The 15,885-nt window shown below is 33.8% G+C and overlaps 1 protein-coding gene across 3 annotated transcripts; it reads left to right on the top strand.

Annotated features, from left to right (window-relative positions):
* Positions 1 to 8,745: 8,745 nt before the first annotated feature.
* On the top strand, positions 8,746 to 14,853 carry LOC131593336 (putative disease resistance protein At3g14460). Of its 3 annotated transcripts, XM_058865808.1 has the most exons (4): positions 8,746 to 11,463; positions 11,553 to 11,690; positions 12,163 to 12,897; positions 13,140 to 14,851. In XM_058865808.1, exon 1 carries the CDS (start codon positions 10,074 to 10,076, stop codon positions 11,439 to 11,441), a length of 1,368 nt encoding a protein of 455 aa, XP_058721791.1. In that variant the 5' UTR covers positions 8,746 to 10,073; the 3' UTR covers positions 11,442 to 11,463; positions 11,553 to 11,690; positions 12,163 to 12,897; positions 13,140 to 14,851. The 3 variants fall into 3 exon arrangements, with proteins under 3 accessions (XP_058721791.1, XP_058721790.1, XP_058721792.1); XM_058865807.1 differs by having other exon boundaries at positions 11,553 to 12,897; positions 13,140 to 14,853; XM_058865809.1 differs by lacking the exon at positions 12,163 to 12,897 and having other exon boundaries at positions 13,140 to 14,848.
* The last annotated feature ends 1,032 nt before the right edge of the window (positions 14,854 to 15,885 follow it).

Below are 15,885 nucleotides of genomic sequence, written 5' to 3' on the forward strand. Positions count from 1 at the left end.
CCCCATTTTAGCCCTACCTAATTTCAAGGTTCCAATTGAAATCGAATGTGATGCCTCAGGAAAAGGAGTTGGTGCAGTGTTGTTGCAATCAAAGCATCCCATAGCATATTTTAGCAAGGCTTTTGAATCATCTAGGTTATCCAAATCTGCCTATGTGTCGCCCTTGGTTTCTTATCTCGTGAGATACGAACTGACTCTTATTTTATTTGAATTTTGAAAATCAGAGAGTCGCCATCGACTTTTATTTTATCCAATTAAGGAAAGGTTTATAAAAGAAACAGAAAAAAGACCTTTAAGAGATTTTGGGTTCGGGGGTAGGTTATACAACGGGAAGGTATTAGCATCCCTTTCTATCCATGATTATCCATGGGCTCTTAATTGCTTAGCTCACTTGTTTTGAATCATTTGTCTTTCCTTGAAATGCTTGTATGTGGTTTCAAAATACCTTTGTAAATTGGCTTTGTAATGATCCTTGTGCGGATGTATACAAAGTGTTTTATCTTTCGGAAAGATGTTTTGAAAAAAAGATCTTTAATTTCGTAATGATCCTTGTTTGGATATATACAAAATGTTGTCTTTTTTGAAAGTTTTGTTTTGAAAAGCAATGAATATGTGAAACATTTGTTGTTTTGATTTGAGCAAGCAATTAGGAGATCTACCCTAAGTTTATAAGGTCCTTTCCTATTTCTTTTAGAAAATTCTCCTTTGACCGGATGTAAACAAAAGTTTGGATTTGCATTTGAAACAGTAGAGTTTGATGTTTGAAAAGAGTAACAGAGGGATTACCCTAAGAGGTGCAAGTGTGACCGTGTTCTGATTCAGATATTTTTATCTTTGAAGTTAGTGATCTAACGCTTCAGTTTTTATCTTTGACATACACGCAGTTTTATATGTAAAGAATTTAAAGTGTGGGAATGTAAAATGCGGAAAGTAAATCTACGCTATTACATCGATTGTGCGGGAAATGTAAACTACGCTATTTACATGATTTTGACAACCTATACACTTATCTAGGAATTTAAATTGCAATAAGATAAAAGGAAATATTTTTGGATTTTTTAGATGGTTGATTTTAATTAGAAATAATGCATAATTAATTTAATTAAAATGAGAAAGAAGGTAGAAATAAAATTTAAACCTAAAAATTAAGTCTAAAATATGTTCACGTTTCTTATTAATTAATTTTAAAATAAAACTAATTTTTTTGATTTTTTGAAGTTGTTTTGGAAATTTATTAAGCTAAATTAACATATAATTATACAAATAATTACACATAAGTTAAACTTAATGAGAAAAAAATATTCTAATTATGTACAAAATTAGTCTATAATATATAAACTAAATTTAATAAAAAGAACATATTTTTTTTTTATTTTTTGATAGGTTGAAATAATTAAAAAGCAAATATTCAACTATATACTAATTAATTAAACAAAATATTTCAATTATTAAGAAAAATAAAATAATTTTGTGTCAAAAAATAATAGATTATTTTATAAACCTAAAAGTATTTTTATTATATTATTTTGATTTTTAAAACTATTTTAAATTAATTTTGCAAAGAAAACTAAATAAAATAAAAAATATAATAATGTGATCATGTGTGGTGGATGAGAGAGTCCATGGTATGGACTGGCGAAGCGTATGCGTTGGATGGAGTGATCAGATTGATCTGATGGACACGAACGTATGGCACATGGCTTGTTCCTACGCTGCAAAACACAGAATCAGAAAATTTTTAAAATAAAAACGTGCGCGCTCTGGCCTATAGGAAGGCGCCACGTCTCGTCTTCCTCATCAGAAATGCTCTTTTACACCGCTCATTTGCAGGAGCTGTAAAAAGCTTCAACCTATTACACCTGTGCAACACGAATACAAGCAAAACGTGAAAGAAATTTGGCGCGAGGCCATGGTTAAATTCGTCTAGTTCATACGAGTTCAATGGTACCACTTTGAACCTGTAATTTTTCCTAATTCGAGAAGCCCTAAATTTGAGCTCAAGAACCCTAAAATGGTAACTTCGTGAATACATGACCAACCCTTAATTAAATGTCCAGAAACGAAATCAAACCAAGTTCAACTATATGATTACATCGTGCTAAATATGCATGTATAATGAGATTTTGGTTAGTTTTTGTTTGAGCAAACCGTGTGCTATAGAGCTTGATTCTGAGTGCTATGCTTGTTGAAAATGATTGGGATATATTCAGTGGAGGTTAGGGAACGTGTTTGAGTGTTTAGTTTGTATTGAAATGAACTTGAATTTACAATTTGAATTTCAAATTTTCTTCAAAATTACAAGTTGTTACAAGAGTGGTATAAGCATAGGATTGGCTATGAACTCGTGTGTGTGTGTGTGTGTGTGTTACTGAAGTGTCCTACTTCATTTATAAGCAATGAATGAGCTTCAAACTTAAGCTAAGAAGCATTGATGATCTTTGAATCTTTGAATTTTTAAATATATAAAACTTTGAATTCTTTGGCCATGGCTTTGAATTTTCTTCAACCTTTTGCTCTAGGCCTGCTATGTACTTCTCTTGCTGCAGAGTTGAATCATTCTTGATGGCTTTAGCTTAAGAATCAAGCATTGTATCATTATCCTTCACCATTTCTTTTTCAATTTAACTTTAAATGTAATAAAATTAAACCAAAAAAGAAATAAAAATGTTAAGGGCCTTAGGTTGGTCGTGGGAGGCCCTTAACATTATTAGAATCATGTTTGGATCATGAAAACTTGGCCCCTTTTGAAAAAAAAACATTTTTGATCAATGTTGGTTTCATGCATTTTCCCAAAATATAGCCAACTTCAACAAGGCATAAATCCCTCAATTTTGATTATATGAAGGAGTTCTTGTAATTTTTAGAAACCTCAAGATGTCCTCTACAAGCTACTTTGGAAACTTTTTATCATTTGGAGAAGTTATCTTGATGTTATGGCCTTTGACAAAAAATCACTTTTTGTTGACTTTGAAAATGACCTGTAATGTCTGAGCTCATATTTTTCAAATGGTGAATCCAATGACCATGGGATCAATTGCATTTGAAATATAATTGAATTTCCTTCAAAACAAGATTTGGTTGGAACTTTTTGAATGAAAGAGGAGAGAGTTATGGCCGGTCAAAGTTCAGTTGACTTTTTTGGAGAAAACCCTAATTTTGAAACTTAGGGTTTTGCTGATTTTTTAATTTTTTCTTGATGAATTATGATAAACCAATGATCAAATGATGAATCTTTTGAAAAAATATGGATGTTGACAAAAAATTTCATTTTTGGCTGTCTGTTGACTTTTCGGTCAAACTGGTCGTCTGTTGACTGTTTGAGCTGCTGACTGTGCGTCTGAGCGAATTGAAGTTTGAAAATTTGTATGGTGGTACTTTGAGACATATGGAGGTCCATGAAATCCATTTGAGGTCTCAAAAAACTTGTTCTCCTGAAAAAAACAAAAACCCTAGTTAGGGACCGTTCGTGTAGGAGACAGTTAAGCGTACCTGATTTTTGTGCAGTGTTGAGTCTCTGCTGATCATGTGATTATCAGAAGACTTCTAGAACAAAAATCTTGGAATTTTGAAATGCAAAAGATTGATTTGATTGATGGTACAAAACACGGAGAATTGCACTGTCAGCGGGTTTGACTGTCAACTAGTTGTTCGGGCATTAACGTAACAGTTTAAAGTGAAAATTCAACAGTTAAAGTTAATTTTTTTTTGTTTTTTTAAAGTTGTGTTAATGGTGAAAGTTTACTTACATGAGTTGTTAGAAAAACACAAACATAATAAATAAATAAAATATACTGTACGCGAATGAAATTACCGATAATAACCTTGAAAAATATTTAATGCACAGAAAAATAAATATTTAACTGGCAGAAACACACAAAATATTATCTAGGTAATTAAACTACAGTACGACAGATAGTACGACATTTAATACTGACAGTATAAATATTACATAATATAATGAACAATACGACAAATAAACGGTACATTATTTGAAAACAAAAGATACGACAAACTTTAAAAATGACGATTAAAAACTCATGCTATAAATAACAACATATAGATGATCGGGAGTGTAAGCAACCCAGGTCCGCATTTTTCAGGACTATGCAGACAGAAAAAGGACATGATCAGCACCAAGACGGTGGTGACCATAAGAAAACACGTATCCATCCACTTCGCCATTTTTGCCGGGGAAGAAGAGAAAATAAATATGAGGTAGAAGTTTGAGAAATGAGTTGAAATTTGATGTGAGAATTTATGGAAAAAATGAGAGGTATTTATAGAGTGAAAAGAAGGATAGAGACGTTGGGGAATGAAGTAATTCCGTACAAAAAAGGAAAATTTGAGTGGTAGTAGGATTTGAAAGAAAGTGTATGGTAGGGTTTGAAAAGAGATATGTATAGAATAAAGTTAGGTTTTGATTTTGAAAGAAAGAGATTTGAAAAGAAAGGAAAAGATTTTGAAAATAATAGAATATAGTACAAAAATTAGTGGGAAACAAAAACTAATAATAATTTACTCGTTACCAGTACAGTCTGAACTCCTGGACTCTGCGCCTACAAACAATTTAATTCTGCACCAATTGCGTTAGTACTATTTATCTGCGAATAAATCTCAAATAAACAGCGTGTGTGAAGTGGTAAACTGTAATTGGCGTTTGTGTAAGAATAAATTCAACAGCGAACCAAAATACGGTATAAGAAAAATTCTAAAAACCAAGTATTCATAAAATCAGGATATTTATGGAATAAAATCCAAGATTATATGAAACTCTCAATTTTTAGACAGAAGTCTGTTGCCTTTTTTTTCTGAAAAAGATGCGGGCAAATTTTGGGGTATAACACTATGATAATGAGTTTATGGCTTTAGTGTTAGCTATTCAACACTGGATACATTATTTGTTTGGAAAGAGGTTTGTGGTTTATTCTGATCAAAAGAGCCTAAAACACTTGTTGGAACAACGTATTACCACAGCAAATCAGCAAGAATGGATGGCTAAGTTGTTGGATTTTGACTTTGAAGTGGTGTACAAGGTGGGAGTGGAAAATAAAGTGGCTGATGCTTTATCTAGACAACATGAGGATGCGGAGTTGCAAGCTATTAAATCCTATCCTATTTGGCAGCAGAGCATCCATCTACAACAAGAAGTATCAAATGATCCTTTGCTTAAAAATATTGTGGAGGCTATTCAAAAGGATCCTAATGCTAAACCTGGTTTTGCTTTAAAAGGCGGCATATTATTCTACAAAAATAGGTTAGTTATACCTGCTAACTCACCACTTATTGAGGAGTTACTAAAATATTTCCATTCGTCTCCGAGTGGGGGCCACTCAGGCTACCTACGCACTTATAAGAGAATGGCAGGAACTTTATATTGGTGATTGGGTTTTCCTCAAATTACGTCCTCATCGACAACACTCGGTCGTGCAAAGAATCCATCAAAAACTAGCCCCTAGATTTTTTTGGACCTTATCAAATTCTGAAGAAGATAGGACAGGTTGCTTATAAGTTAAAGTTACCACCAACATCTAAAATACATCCTACATTTCACATGTCGCAATTGAAAAAAGCGGTGGGAAACTATACTACTACTACTCAGCTACCTATCAGTTTAGAGTCAGAAAAATGGGACATTACTCCGGCTAAGGTTTTGTCATGGAGAGATAAGTTTGATGGTGGACAACACAAGAGATTATGGCTGATTCAACGTGGAGGGATGGATGTTGGAAATGCTACCTGGGAAGAGGAACTGTTGTTGAAGAGTCAATTCCCTGATCTGCGCCTTGAGGACAAGGCTAATGTTGTAGGTGGGGGGTGATGATATGAATGGATCAGACCCCAAAAGTGATGATGGGGATGTGTTAGTTAACAAAGATAATTTGGGGCCTAAACAATGGAGGGTATATGTGAGAAAGAATAAGAAAGGCCCAGTTAATTAGTATTCCCATATAAATAGGAGTTAGTTTAGATTTCTCATATAAATAGGAGTAAGTTTAGATTTCCCATATAAATAGGAGTTAGTTTAAATTTCCCATATAAATAGGAGTGTATGGGGGCAGTAGTTAGGTATCTTATTATTATTATTTTGTTTTTCATATTAGAGTTTGGGCAATGAGAGAATTATTTTCTCTGACTGAGAAGCATTTGCTCTGGATTTCTTTTCTGTTTTCATATTCATTAATAAAATAATTTTCTCCATTCTATTATACCTTTCCTCTGTTCTATCAGAGGATGTGGGTTGTGCTTTACTCCAATAAAAAGACACCTTTTAATTTTCTATACTTGATTGATTATGGCTGCTATGTCATAAGTTTTATTATTTGTTTCAATTTTGTTTGTAGGTGGAGTCGAATGGAACAAGGTTATCTACAAGGAAAATAATGAGTAAAACTATTTGATTCAAAATATATGTGTTGTAGTAGCATTGATCTAATAATTTATATCATGACTCTCTTTAGATTTGCAGTAGGATTTGTATACGTTGCAGCAGGAAGCGTGATCAGTATTTGTTTTGCTAATTAATCTATCTAATTTATTTATAATAAACTCTTTCAGTATTGATTTTCTATAGATACAAAAAAACTATGCTTTCTCTGGTATTGGTGTGTTGGACTGCTGTAATTTAGCAGGAACTTTTTGTTATTTTGGCGTCCCTTGTGCCACTTGATTAAGATACTTACTTCTTTTGGCCTTTCAAAAAAAGTTCAGTGTGTATGTTAATTTACTTTGTCACGTGGAATGCAACAAAAACTTGGCAAAGAACCTCTGTATATTAGCGATTTAGTCACTTAGGCGGTTTTGTGCTTTGAATTCTTCTAGCTACTTTTAAAATTTTGCATCGGCTATAAATTCATATAAACCTAAATAAATTTATATGGGATCCACATTATTTGTTGGGATGAATGTGAATTTAAATTTTATTGAAAAGATTATTTATAAATATATGTCAATTTGATTTGTATGTTATACTGAATTAAGTAAAAAGTTACAATTTTGATAAACAAATGCACATATAATATAGTATTCGTGTACGACTAGGGGTGGCAAAACGGGCCGCCCGTCCTGCCTTTAGCCCGCTAAAAAACGAGTATGGTATAAAAATCATGCCTGCCCCGTCAAGATGGTAGGTTGGCGGGCAGCGGGCTTGCCCGCCTATTTTTATATATATATATTTTTTTCATTTTTTTTAATAAATTAATAGATTTTTTTTTTTACCTTTTAATTAAACTTTTCACTTATTTTTTAAAATAATTTTTTATAAAAGTAACTTTTTAACAATTTTTACTTAAAATATATTATATATATTTATAAATAAATATATAAATTAAACCATTAAGAATTGTAATTGCTATAATTAACTAAAAAAGAGGGAATTTTGGAGGATGAGCGGACTTTGGCGGGCGGCGGGCATTGGCGGGGCGAGCCATGGCAGGCGGCGGGTTTTGGCGGGGCGGGCTTTGGCGAGCGGCGGACCTAAAATCCCAATCCAACCCGTCAGTTTTGGGGGGTTTGCGGGCCGGCCCAGCGGGCCACGACCCGTTTTGCCGCCCCTATGTACGAGTAATCTATGTGAACACATGGGTAGGTCAAACTCTGTGTGAACAGTGATAAGATACTAGTACCGGGTGAACACACGGGTAACCAAACCAAAATCCCAGAGAACGCATGGATTATTACATTTTTTATAGTAAAAATAAATATATTTAAAATATTATAGGAATCCAAACACGAAAAAATGTATTTTTTAAAAATATTTATATATATCTAATATTTATATTTTACAATTATTTCTAATTTGATGTAATAGTTTTTTAAATAATATATAAATAATTGAAGTATATATTATTGACGTGTTTCTTTTAATAATTGAAAATTTGATACATTTTTGTTTTATTTTTAAAATATGTTTTTTTAGAAATAATAAACTATTTAGTAAAACTATTTTGTTTTACTTATTTAAACTTTTATTATATTTTGAAAACAAAAGCGTGCGTACACATCACGCACGTGTCAAAATGGATTAGCGCATATAGGCCGGCCCGCCAGACTCAAAAAAACATAGGGCTTTAATATTAGAGCTTATATTTTTCAGGGCCTTTTTAGCCCAGCTCTAAAAAAACCGCTACTTATTAGGGCTAACCCATATGGGCCGTGGGTAGCCCATAGACCCGCATAATTATAAATTTTTTAAAAATATATTAATACTTATATTATTTTACTCTAAAATAGCTTATAATTTTTTCTCACTTCATAAATTTATCTCTATTCTATTCGATCTTTTTTTTAATATTATACATTAATATAATTAATATTTTCACATCGTATTATATTAGTTTTTTTCTTATAATAAATTTTTAAGTATTATTTTATACAATTTAGACATATATTATATTTAGAAATACATTATAGTATTTATAAGAGATAATATAATATTTAAAAATATATTAATTTATAAGAGATAATATAATACTTAAAAATATATTATATTTAAAGAAACATACTTTTTAATATTATTTATAATAAATATTATGGAGTTTTATTTTGATTTTTTTAAATAAAAAAAACTCATTTAGAGTTGGGTAGTCTGAACCACATTTAGGCCGGAATCGAATAGTAAATCTCGAGTCCGTATTACGGCTTTTATATATATATATATATATATATATATATATATATATATATATATATATATATATATATATATATATATATATATATATGGATGAAAAAAATGGAAGAAGTGAAATGCAAATGCAGCCAATCCCTTCCCGAGATTTTTCTGATCCACTTGATAAGATACTTACCCGTCTCTTCTTTCATAACGTAGACTTACAAAAATTCAAAGAGTTTTGTTCACATTTCTTTCCAAAGCTATTCTTCATCTTCTTCTTCTTACAAACAAAGTAAGTAATGGATGCTATTCAGAAAGAAACACTTTTGTCACTCTCAAATTCTGTGAAACTTTTGTTAGAAAAGATTGATTCTAAGCTCGTCGACAACATCAAGATGATGAATCTTGACGTTTCACTCCTGGAAAAGGTGCAGCAAACACTGGTGGATCTTGAAGGTGTACTTTATCATGCTAGCAACAAACTCATCCCCTGTCAAGCTAACAACAAATCGCTCAATTTCTTGAGACGTCTTGTTTTTGAAGTTGCCTATTTGCTTGACGAAAGCCACTTTTTACGGTATCCCGCAATTACTGCTAAACTGCTCGAAATTCATTCTCGTTTGCCTTTTCTCATTGAAGTGATTAAATCTAATTCTCAACATTTAATTCAAATATTAGAAGGCTTAAGTTCAGGAGAACAACTTGGTGAAGATGAATCTTCTATTTATGGAAGAGACGCTGATATTCAGAAACTTATACATCTTTTGTTTTCTAGTAAAATCAGAGTGATTTCTATTGTTGGTATGGGAGGGATTGGTAAAACAGCCCTTGCTAAACACCTTTTCAATCTTCCTCTAGTTAAGGCCAAATTTCAGTTAAAACGATGGGCAGATTTCTCAGAAGGTGTTGACGATGTCAGCCTTTATGAATCCATTCTTAGATCTATTACTTCAAAAACAACCATTAATGGCGTTTACCCAATCTTTTTGCTAGTATTGGATGGTGTGTGGGATGAAAGATCTGTCAATTGGACATCACTGATGAATATCTTGAATGCTGGGGAAACACAGAGTAGAATCATTGTCACTACACGAGATGAAAGAGTTGCAATATCCATGAAAACCTTTCTTTCTCTCCACTATCTCAGACCCTTGGAAGTTCAAGATTGCTGGTCTTTACTTGTCGAACACGCATTTGGAGGACATGGCTACCATCGGCTATCCTATCTGGACGACATTGTCACATTTAGAAAAGAAATGCGAGAAAAAATTGCAAAAAAGTGTGATGGATTACCGCTAGCTGCTGTAGAACATGGGATTGTGGTACTACTTTTTCGGATCCCCGAAATCAAAGTACTGTACTAGAACACTTGCAACCCTCAACAAATTTGAAAAGTCTCACCATCAAAGGCTATGGTGGAGTCGGCATTCCAAATTGGTTGGGTGATTCTTTATATGATAGTATGGTGTATTTAAGGATCTCGAATTGTGATAACTGTATTTGGCTTCCACCCCTTGGACAATTGGGTAATTTGAAAGAACTCAATATTGATTCGATGCTTTCAATAAAAAGTGTTGGTATAGAGTTCTATGGAAGTGATGGTTCTGCTTCATTTCAACCATTTCCCTCCTTGGAGACTCTACACTTTGAGGATATGCCTGAGTGGGAGGAATGGAATGTGATTGGAGGCCCGACGACTATGAATTTTCCTAGTCTCAAACATTTGTTGCTAAGTAAATGTCCTAAACTGCAGGGAAATATACCTTACAAACTTCCTTCCTTAACTGAACTTGAGTTAAAAGGATGTCCTTTACTGGTGGAATCAAGACATTCAGATGATAATAACAATATCATAATTATAGCTCCAATTTCAGATGTATTCAACAGATTGATGCTCCCTCTCAATTCTCTTCATCAGTTGACCATAGACGACTTTCCATGTCTAACGTCTTTCCCAACAGCCGGCCTACCAAGAACCTTGAAATTTCTCTTAATTAGTAATTGTGAGAATCTAGAGTTTCTACCTCATGAGTGCTTGCACAATTACACATCGCTCGAGGAATTGAAAATATCTTATAGTTGTAATTCAATGATATCATTTAGCTTGGGTGTTTTCCCTGTCCTCAAGAGTCTGTTTATCGAGGGTTGTATAAATCTAAAATCGATATTAATTGCAGAAGATGTGTCACAAAAGAGTCTGTCATTTCTTAGAAGTATCAAAATATGGGATTGTAATGAACTTGAGGTATTTCCCCCTGGTGGATTGACCACTCCAAACCTCGTTTATTTTGCACTGTGGAAGTGTGAGAAGCTTCCTTCACTACCAAAAGCAATGAACACTCTAACCTACCTTCAAGAAATGGAAATTGATAATCTACCAAATCTTCAATCTTTTTCCATAAATGATTTACCTAGCGGCTTACAAGAACTGACTATTGGTTCTGTAGGAGGGATTATGCGGATTACTGGGCCAACTTGGAAATATCTCACCTGTCTTTTAGTGTTGCGGGTTAACAGCGATGATTTGGTGAACATGATGATGGGGCCTTTTCTACCCGCATCGCTTTTGACTCTATGCATCTATGATTTTAATGATGCAGTCATTGGCGGGAAGTGTTTTCAACATCTAAACTCTCTCCAAAAACTTGAAATTGTTAATGCTCCCAAACTCAAGTCATTGCCAAAAGAGGGATTGCCTTCCTCTCTGTATGTACTGAGCATCACTCGTTGTCCTCTACTGGAAGCAAGATTGCAGAAGAAGCGAGGGAAAGAATGGCGTAAGATTGCTCGCATTCCCTTCATAATCATCAATGACAAAATGATCACATGAGTTTCCTGTCCTGTCTGTCTGGGTGAGTCACTGACATACTTCTTTTTTGGTTCTTTCTTCAATAAATAGAATATTATAACACAAACACTAACTCATTTTTTTTATTTATAGAATTATGTTCTGTGCCCAATCTTGCTGCTGCAAGAAACCAAATTCGTACTCACACAACCTGCACAGAAGTCCAGTAAATGTTTAACTAATCATGAACATACGAAAAGGAGAAACAACAACTGACTGGAAATATGTCAGGTACTCTTTTTGTATATATGACTTCATATATATCTTAATGAATTGGTTTTGATGCATTGAGTATATCTTGTGATAGACTATTTCAATTCAAAATGAACTATAGACCTTTCCGAATCCATTATCTTCCTTGATATTTCATCTTTGGGGCCCCCCTCATGGCATCGCTGAAAGTAAGTGGGAAGATTAGTTTTCAGTCCAAACAGGATTTCTTATGCCACTTGTTCAATTTCTGAAACATAAGTGTAATAAAATAATGTTAATCTACAAAAACCATTTGGAGTTTGATTAACCTGTCTCAATTAAGCGATCGACTTTAACAGAACAACATGAGATTATATATTATAAATAGATTAATAGATGTTACAATGGCAGATTCAGAAAAGGAGTTTTAAATATGTCTTCTGTTTTCTGAAAATATGTGTGATTTTGGCATGTCTTATATGGTTGTTGTTTTTAACATGTTTTCTTACAGTTCTGAAGTAGATAAATTCGTAGATTCATGCACGGCTTGTGGTGTGACTTCAAAAGGATTTTGCAAAAATTGGTTGTATCAAGCATTACAGTCAAAATCGAGTGTTGGGTCATAGGATCATACAATCCTATTTGTCACGGCTGCTGGAGCATGCTGCAATCGGTATTAGAGTTTGACCTAACTCACCTTACAAAACCGGTTGGTAAGGTGAGAAGTGTCGCTCTATATATATTCTTTGAAAGCTCTATCTCTAGCCAATGTGGGACTTTAGGATCTTCCTAATACACCCCCTCACGCCCAGCACTCTTTTGGGCTTGGTGCGTGGATATTAATGGTGGGCGGCCCATGGTCCGATCGATAGGCTCTGATACCATGTTAAGAAGTGTGGTTAGGCCTAACTCACACTTCTTAACATGGTATCAGAGCCTTGGTTTAAGATCCAGTGGGCCACCTTCTATGGTTTCCGCTATCGGGCCACCCACCATTTATTTCCACGCTCCAGTTGTCTAGTCCTGGGCGTGAGGGGGTGTGTTAAGAGTCCCACATCGGACAATATATGGCCTGAACATGTCCTTATAAAGTGGGGGCAATCCTCACCCTACAAGCCGGTTTTATAGGGCTGAGTTAGGCCTAACCACACTCCTTAACAATCGGAACAAGATCGTTTTTTATTGTCGGTGTGGTCAGGATCGAGATCTCTTAGGAGGAATGAAACTTAGCAGGATACTATCAAGTGTATGTATATTTTCTTTTTTACTCATATTTTACATGTATGATCTTAACTCTTTCATTTATACTCCTATTTTTGCATCATGTTATTTGGTTGTATCTTGTTAGTTTTGCATTTGCAAAATTACTTACTGCTATGCATCAGTGTCGATCATGACATTGTCAATGCAATTGGCTTCATGTGTTCTATTATTATAAAATGAACACCGTCAAACTTGACATGATATACATACTTATTTTAATGTCAGGTTTGTATTTGCTCGCTGGAGGTAGAATGTCGTCAAATGCTTTTCTCCTCCAATCCAATGATGTCTGGGGAATATGCAGGCCTTCGTTGAGAGGTCCTTGACAAAATCAATGGCACATTCGTCCTATATTTTAGAAAAGTAGCTTCCAGACCATGAGGAGTAGAGAGCCATGCAGGCAAGAGTTCAATTGAGCATAGCAACACGATACCCAGTTCTGTTGCAGACATTACAGCAGAATCATCTTTTCATTGATTTCAAAAACACACTCAAAGTTTGAACCATTCTATTGACCTATAAAGAGGACATGAGTTTAATTAGTAATAATGTCATTGCTAAGTGGTTCAAAATCAAGATGAAGGAGTTTTACAATATTTACACTGTAATAGGTTATTAGACTGTTATATAATTTTCACTTCTTTTTGGCCATTACTGAGTTGGCTATTTCTTGTTATATAATTTCTCCGTTCGGTCAAAAAAAAAGAAAAGAATATTCAATATTCTCTCCGTTCGGTCAAAAAAAAAAGAAAAGAATATTCAATATTCTCTCCATTGTAATGTTTCATGTCCTATATTATGATTAAGAGTCTAATAGATGAATCATCCATCATTTTAAGAAATGCAATCTTGTCTCTTAAAATTCTAAATCTCTCCACACAGTGTCTATATCTTGCACCAAATTCTATTCTAGGTTATTTGAATTCCTACTTTGAAGTAGTGCTGAACACTTGCTTAACTACTGTCCGAAGTGAGCTGTTCTAGCACATGTGCTGATGATAAAAATCTGATAGTTGCTTGCAGGCATGACAAAACTATAAGGTTTGTATAAGAATTCAAAGATCCTAGTAAATCTGAAGATGTCCTTGACAAAATTGGAGTTGAAGGTTACATTTTTGGCTTTGTTGCGTTAGGCGTCCTACTAATTATCGTTAAGGTGCGTTGGGATGATAAAGTTGAATCCACCAGAAGGGGTCTGGTTCATTGGAGAGTGCAAATGAGTTTGATTACACTTTTCATTGCTTTTTATAAGAAGCTGGTCAACAAAGAAAGTGCTCTTGTCCTTAAAGTTCTTTCTGCACAACAACTCTAACTTCAATATGTTCTAATACATTCTTACCAGTATTTCAACAAGGAATTAATTCTTTCAAGAGGAGCTTGATCTGTTTCGTTATTCATCGGCAGTGGTTATTGAATTATTGAAAGAAGCAACCATGGGTTTAGTGTTGTTTTTGTTAACTTCTAAATAGCAATGTAGTGATTATTAGTAGGATCAGACATGAATTGACTCAACCACTAAATAGCAAAGGCAGTACATGGTCTAATAAGGTGAGATAAAGTAATATACCTACAAGAAGACAATAAGAATCTATATTTTCAAGAATTGGACTATCATCTAGATGGAGCTTGATGAAAGGATCCAATGTAGTGCTTGTCGGTTTACAATTATCCATGCTAGAGTCAGAAATCAAAGCCAAGTGATACGAAGCTTCAGTGTGAAAAGATAGCAATTTTACAAACTAGAGTCTGTTATTCTGAGATAGTTCAGGTTCGTTGAGATCACTGTTGGACAAATCTACCTCTCCAGCTGAAAAATACAAACCTAGCATAAACGGAATAGAGACACTGTCAAGCCTTGTGGTTTTCATTTATAAGAGAACAAAGCATTAACAATGGAGATAATCAATGTTTTCTAAGGGACTACAATGACTAAAACTCACCCAATCAGCCTAACTAATGTTAACACACAAATCAATCTTCATAGCAAGTTAGACCACAATTAGACAATTCCTGCTTGTTCTGAACGTGGTAGCTGCAATGAAATCCACTATTAGACTTCATGGTTGCGATTTAAAAGCCAGTGAAAACAAATAATAATGCATTTGAATAAATTCCATATACAATTATTTTAGAACTTCGTGGACCCCTAGTAACCCTTTGAAGCTAAAATAAAACATTTTATCTTTATAGCAGCATAAAGTAATTTAATACATGCCGAAAGAACATAAACAGAATAGAAAGCATGTCATGAATTGCATTAAACATACACCAGTTTCGACCAAAAAATGAGCAAAAATCAAAATGTATCAACTATCTAGCAAGCTTCATAGGTAATATACTTTCAATTTGCATAAAAAAACAATTTTCCCACTTCCTTTTGGTGATGCCATGAGGCTCAAAAAGTAAGAAACTCAAGGAATACACTGCATTTTGAATAGCCTAGTTGGAGTCATTGTAAATGAAAATAGTTTACCGAGTAAATTATGAGTAGCATCATTACCCAATTGATGCCAACACTGTATAAATCCACAGGAGATACAACACCATGAACAATAACTATATAAAATTAAACTTAAGGAGGGAGAAAAACACAATAGTTGTGTTAGGAAGAAAAGCACTTCAGGATTCAACGAAAGTCCCTTGCATGACAGAAAGCGTACCTCTTTGTTTTAGCAAACAATGCTATTTCTTCTTCCCATCCGCTCCTGACAGAAAGAGATATTGTTGCTGGATCTACAAACGATGTAGACATAAAATGATAAAGAGTTAACATATTAACACCGTATCAGAAAAACATTATTCATGTGATAAAATGGGACAAATTTAAGACTCAAATAACTTAGATGGTCGACGACATTAATCATAGGAATAAGCCAACATCTTTTGAAATATCCTTCGCAACAGAAGACATGCCAAAATAACATATATTTTAAACATAACTGAAAAAGGTTACAATGTGAAGCTATGTCTT

Source organism: Vicia villosa, linkage group LG3, assembly GCF_029867415.1.
Source record: "Vicia villosa cultivar HV-30 ecotype Madison, WI linkage group LG3, Vvil1.0, whole genome shotgun sequence".
In the NCBI taxonomy this organism is placed as follows: domain Eukaryota; kingdom Viridiplantae; phylum Streptophyta; class Magnoliopsida; order Fabales; family Fabaceae; genus Vicia; species Vicia villosa.

Coding starts and splice junctions, on each gene's coding strand:
- LOC131593336 (XM_058865807.1), top strand. CDS start 10,074: ATGGTGTATTTAAGGATCTCGAATTGTGATAACTGTATTTGGCTTCCA.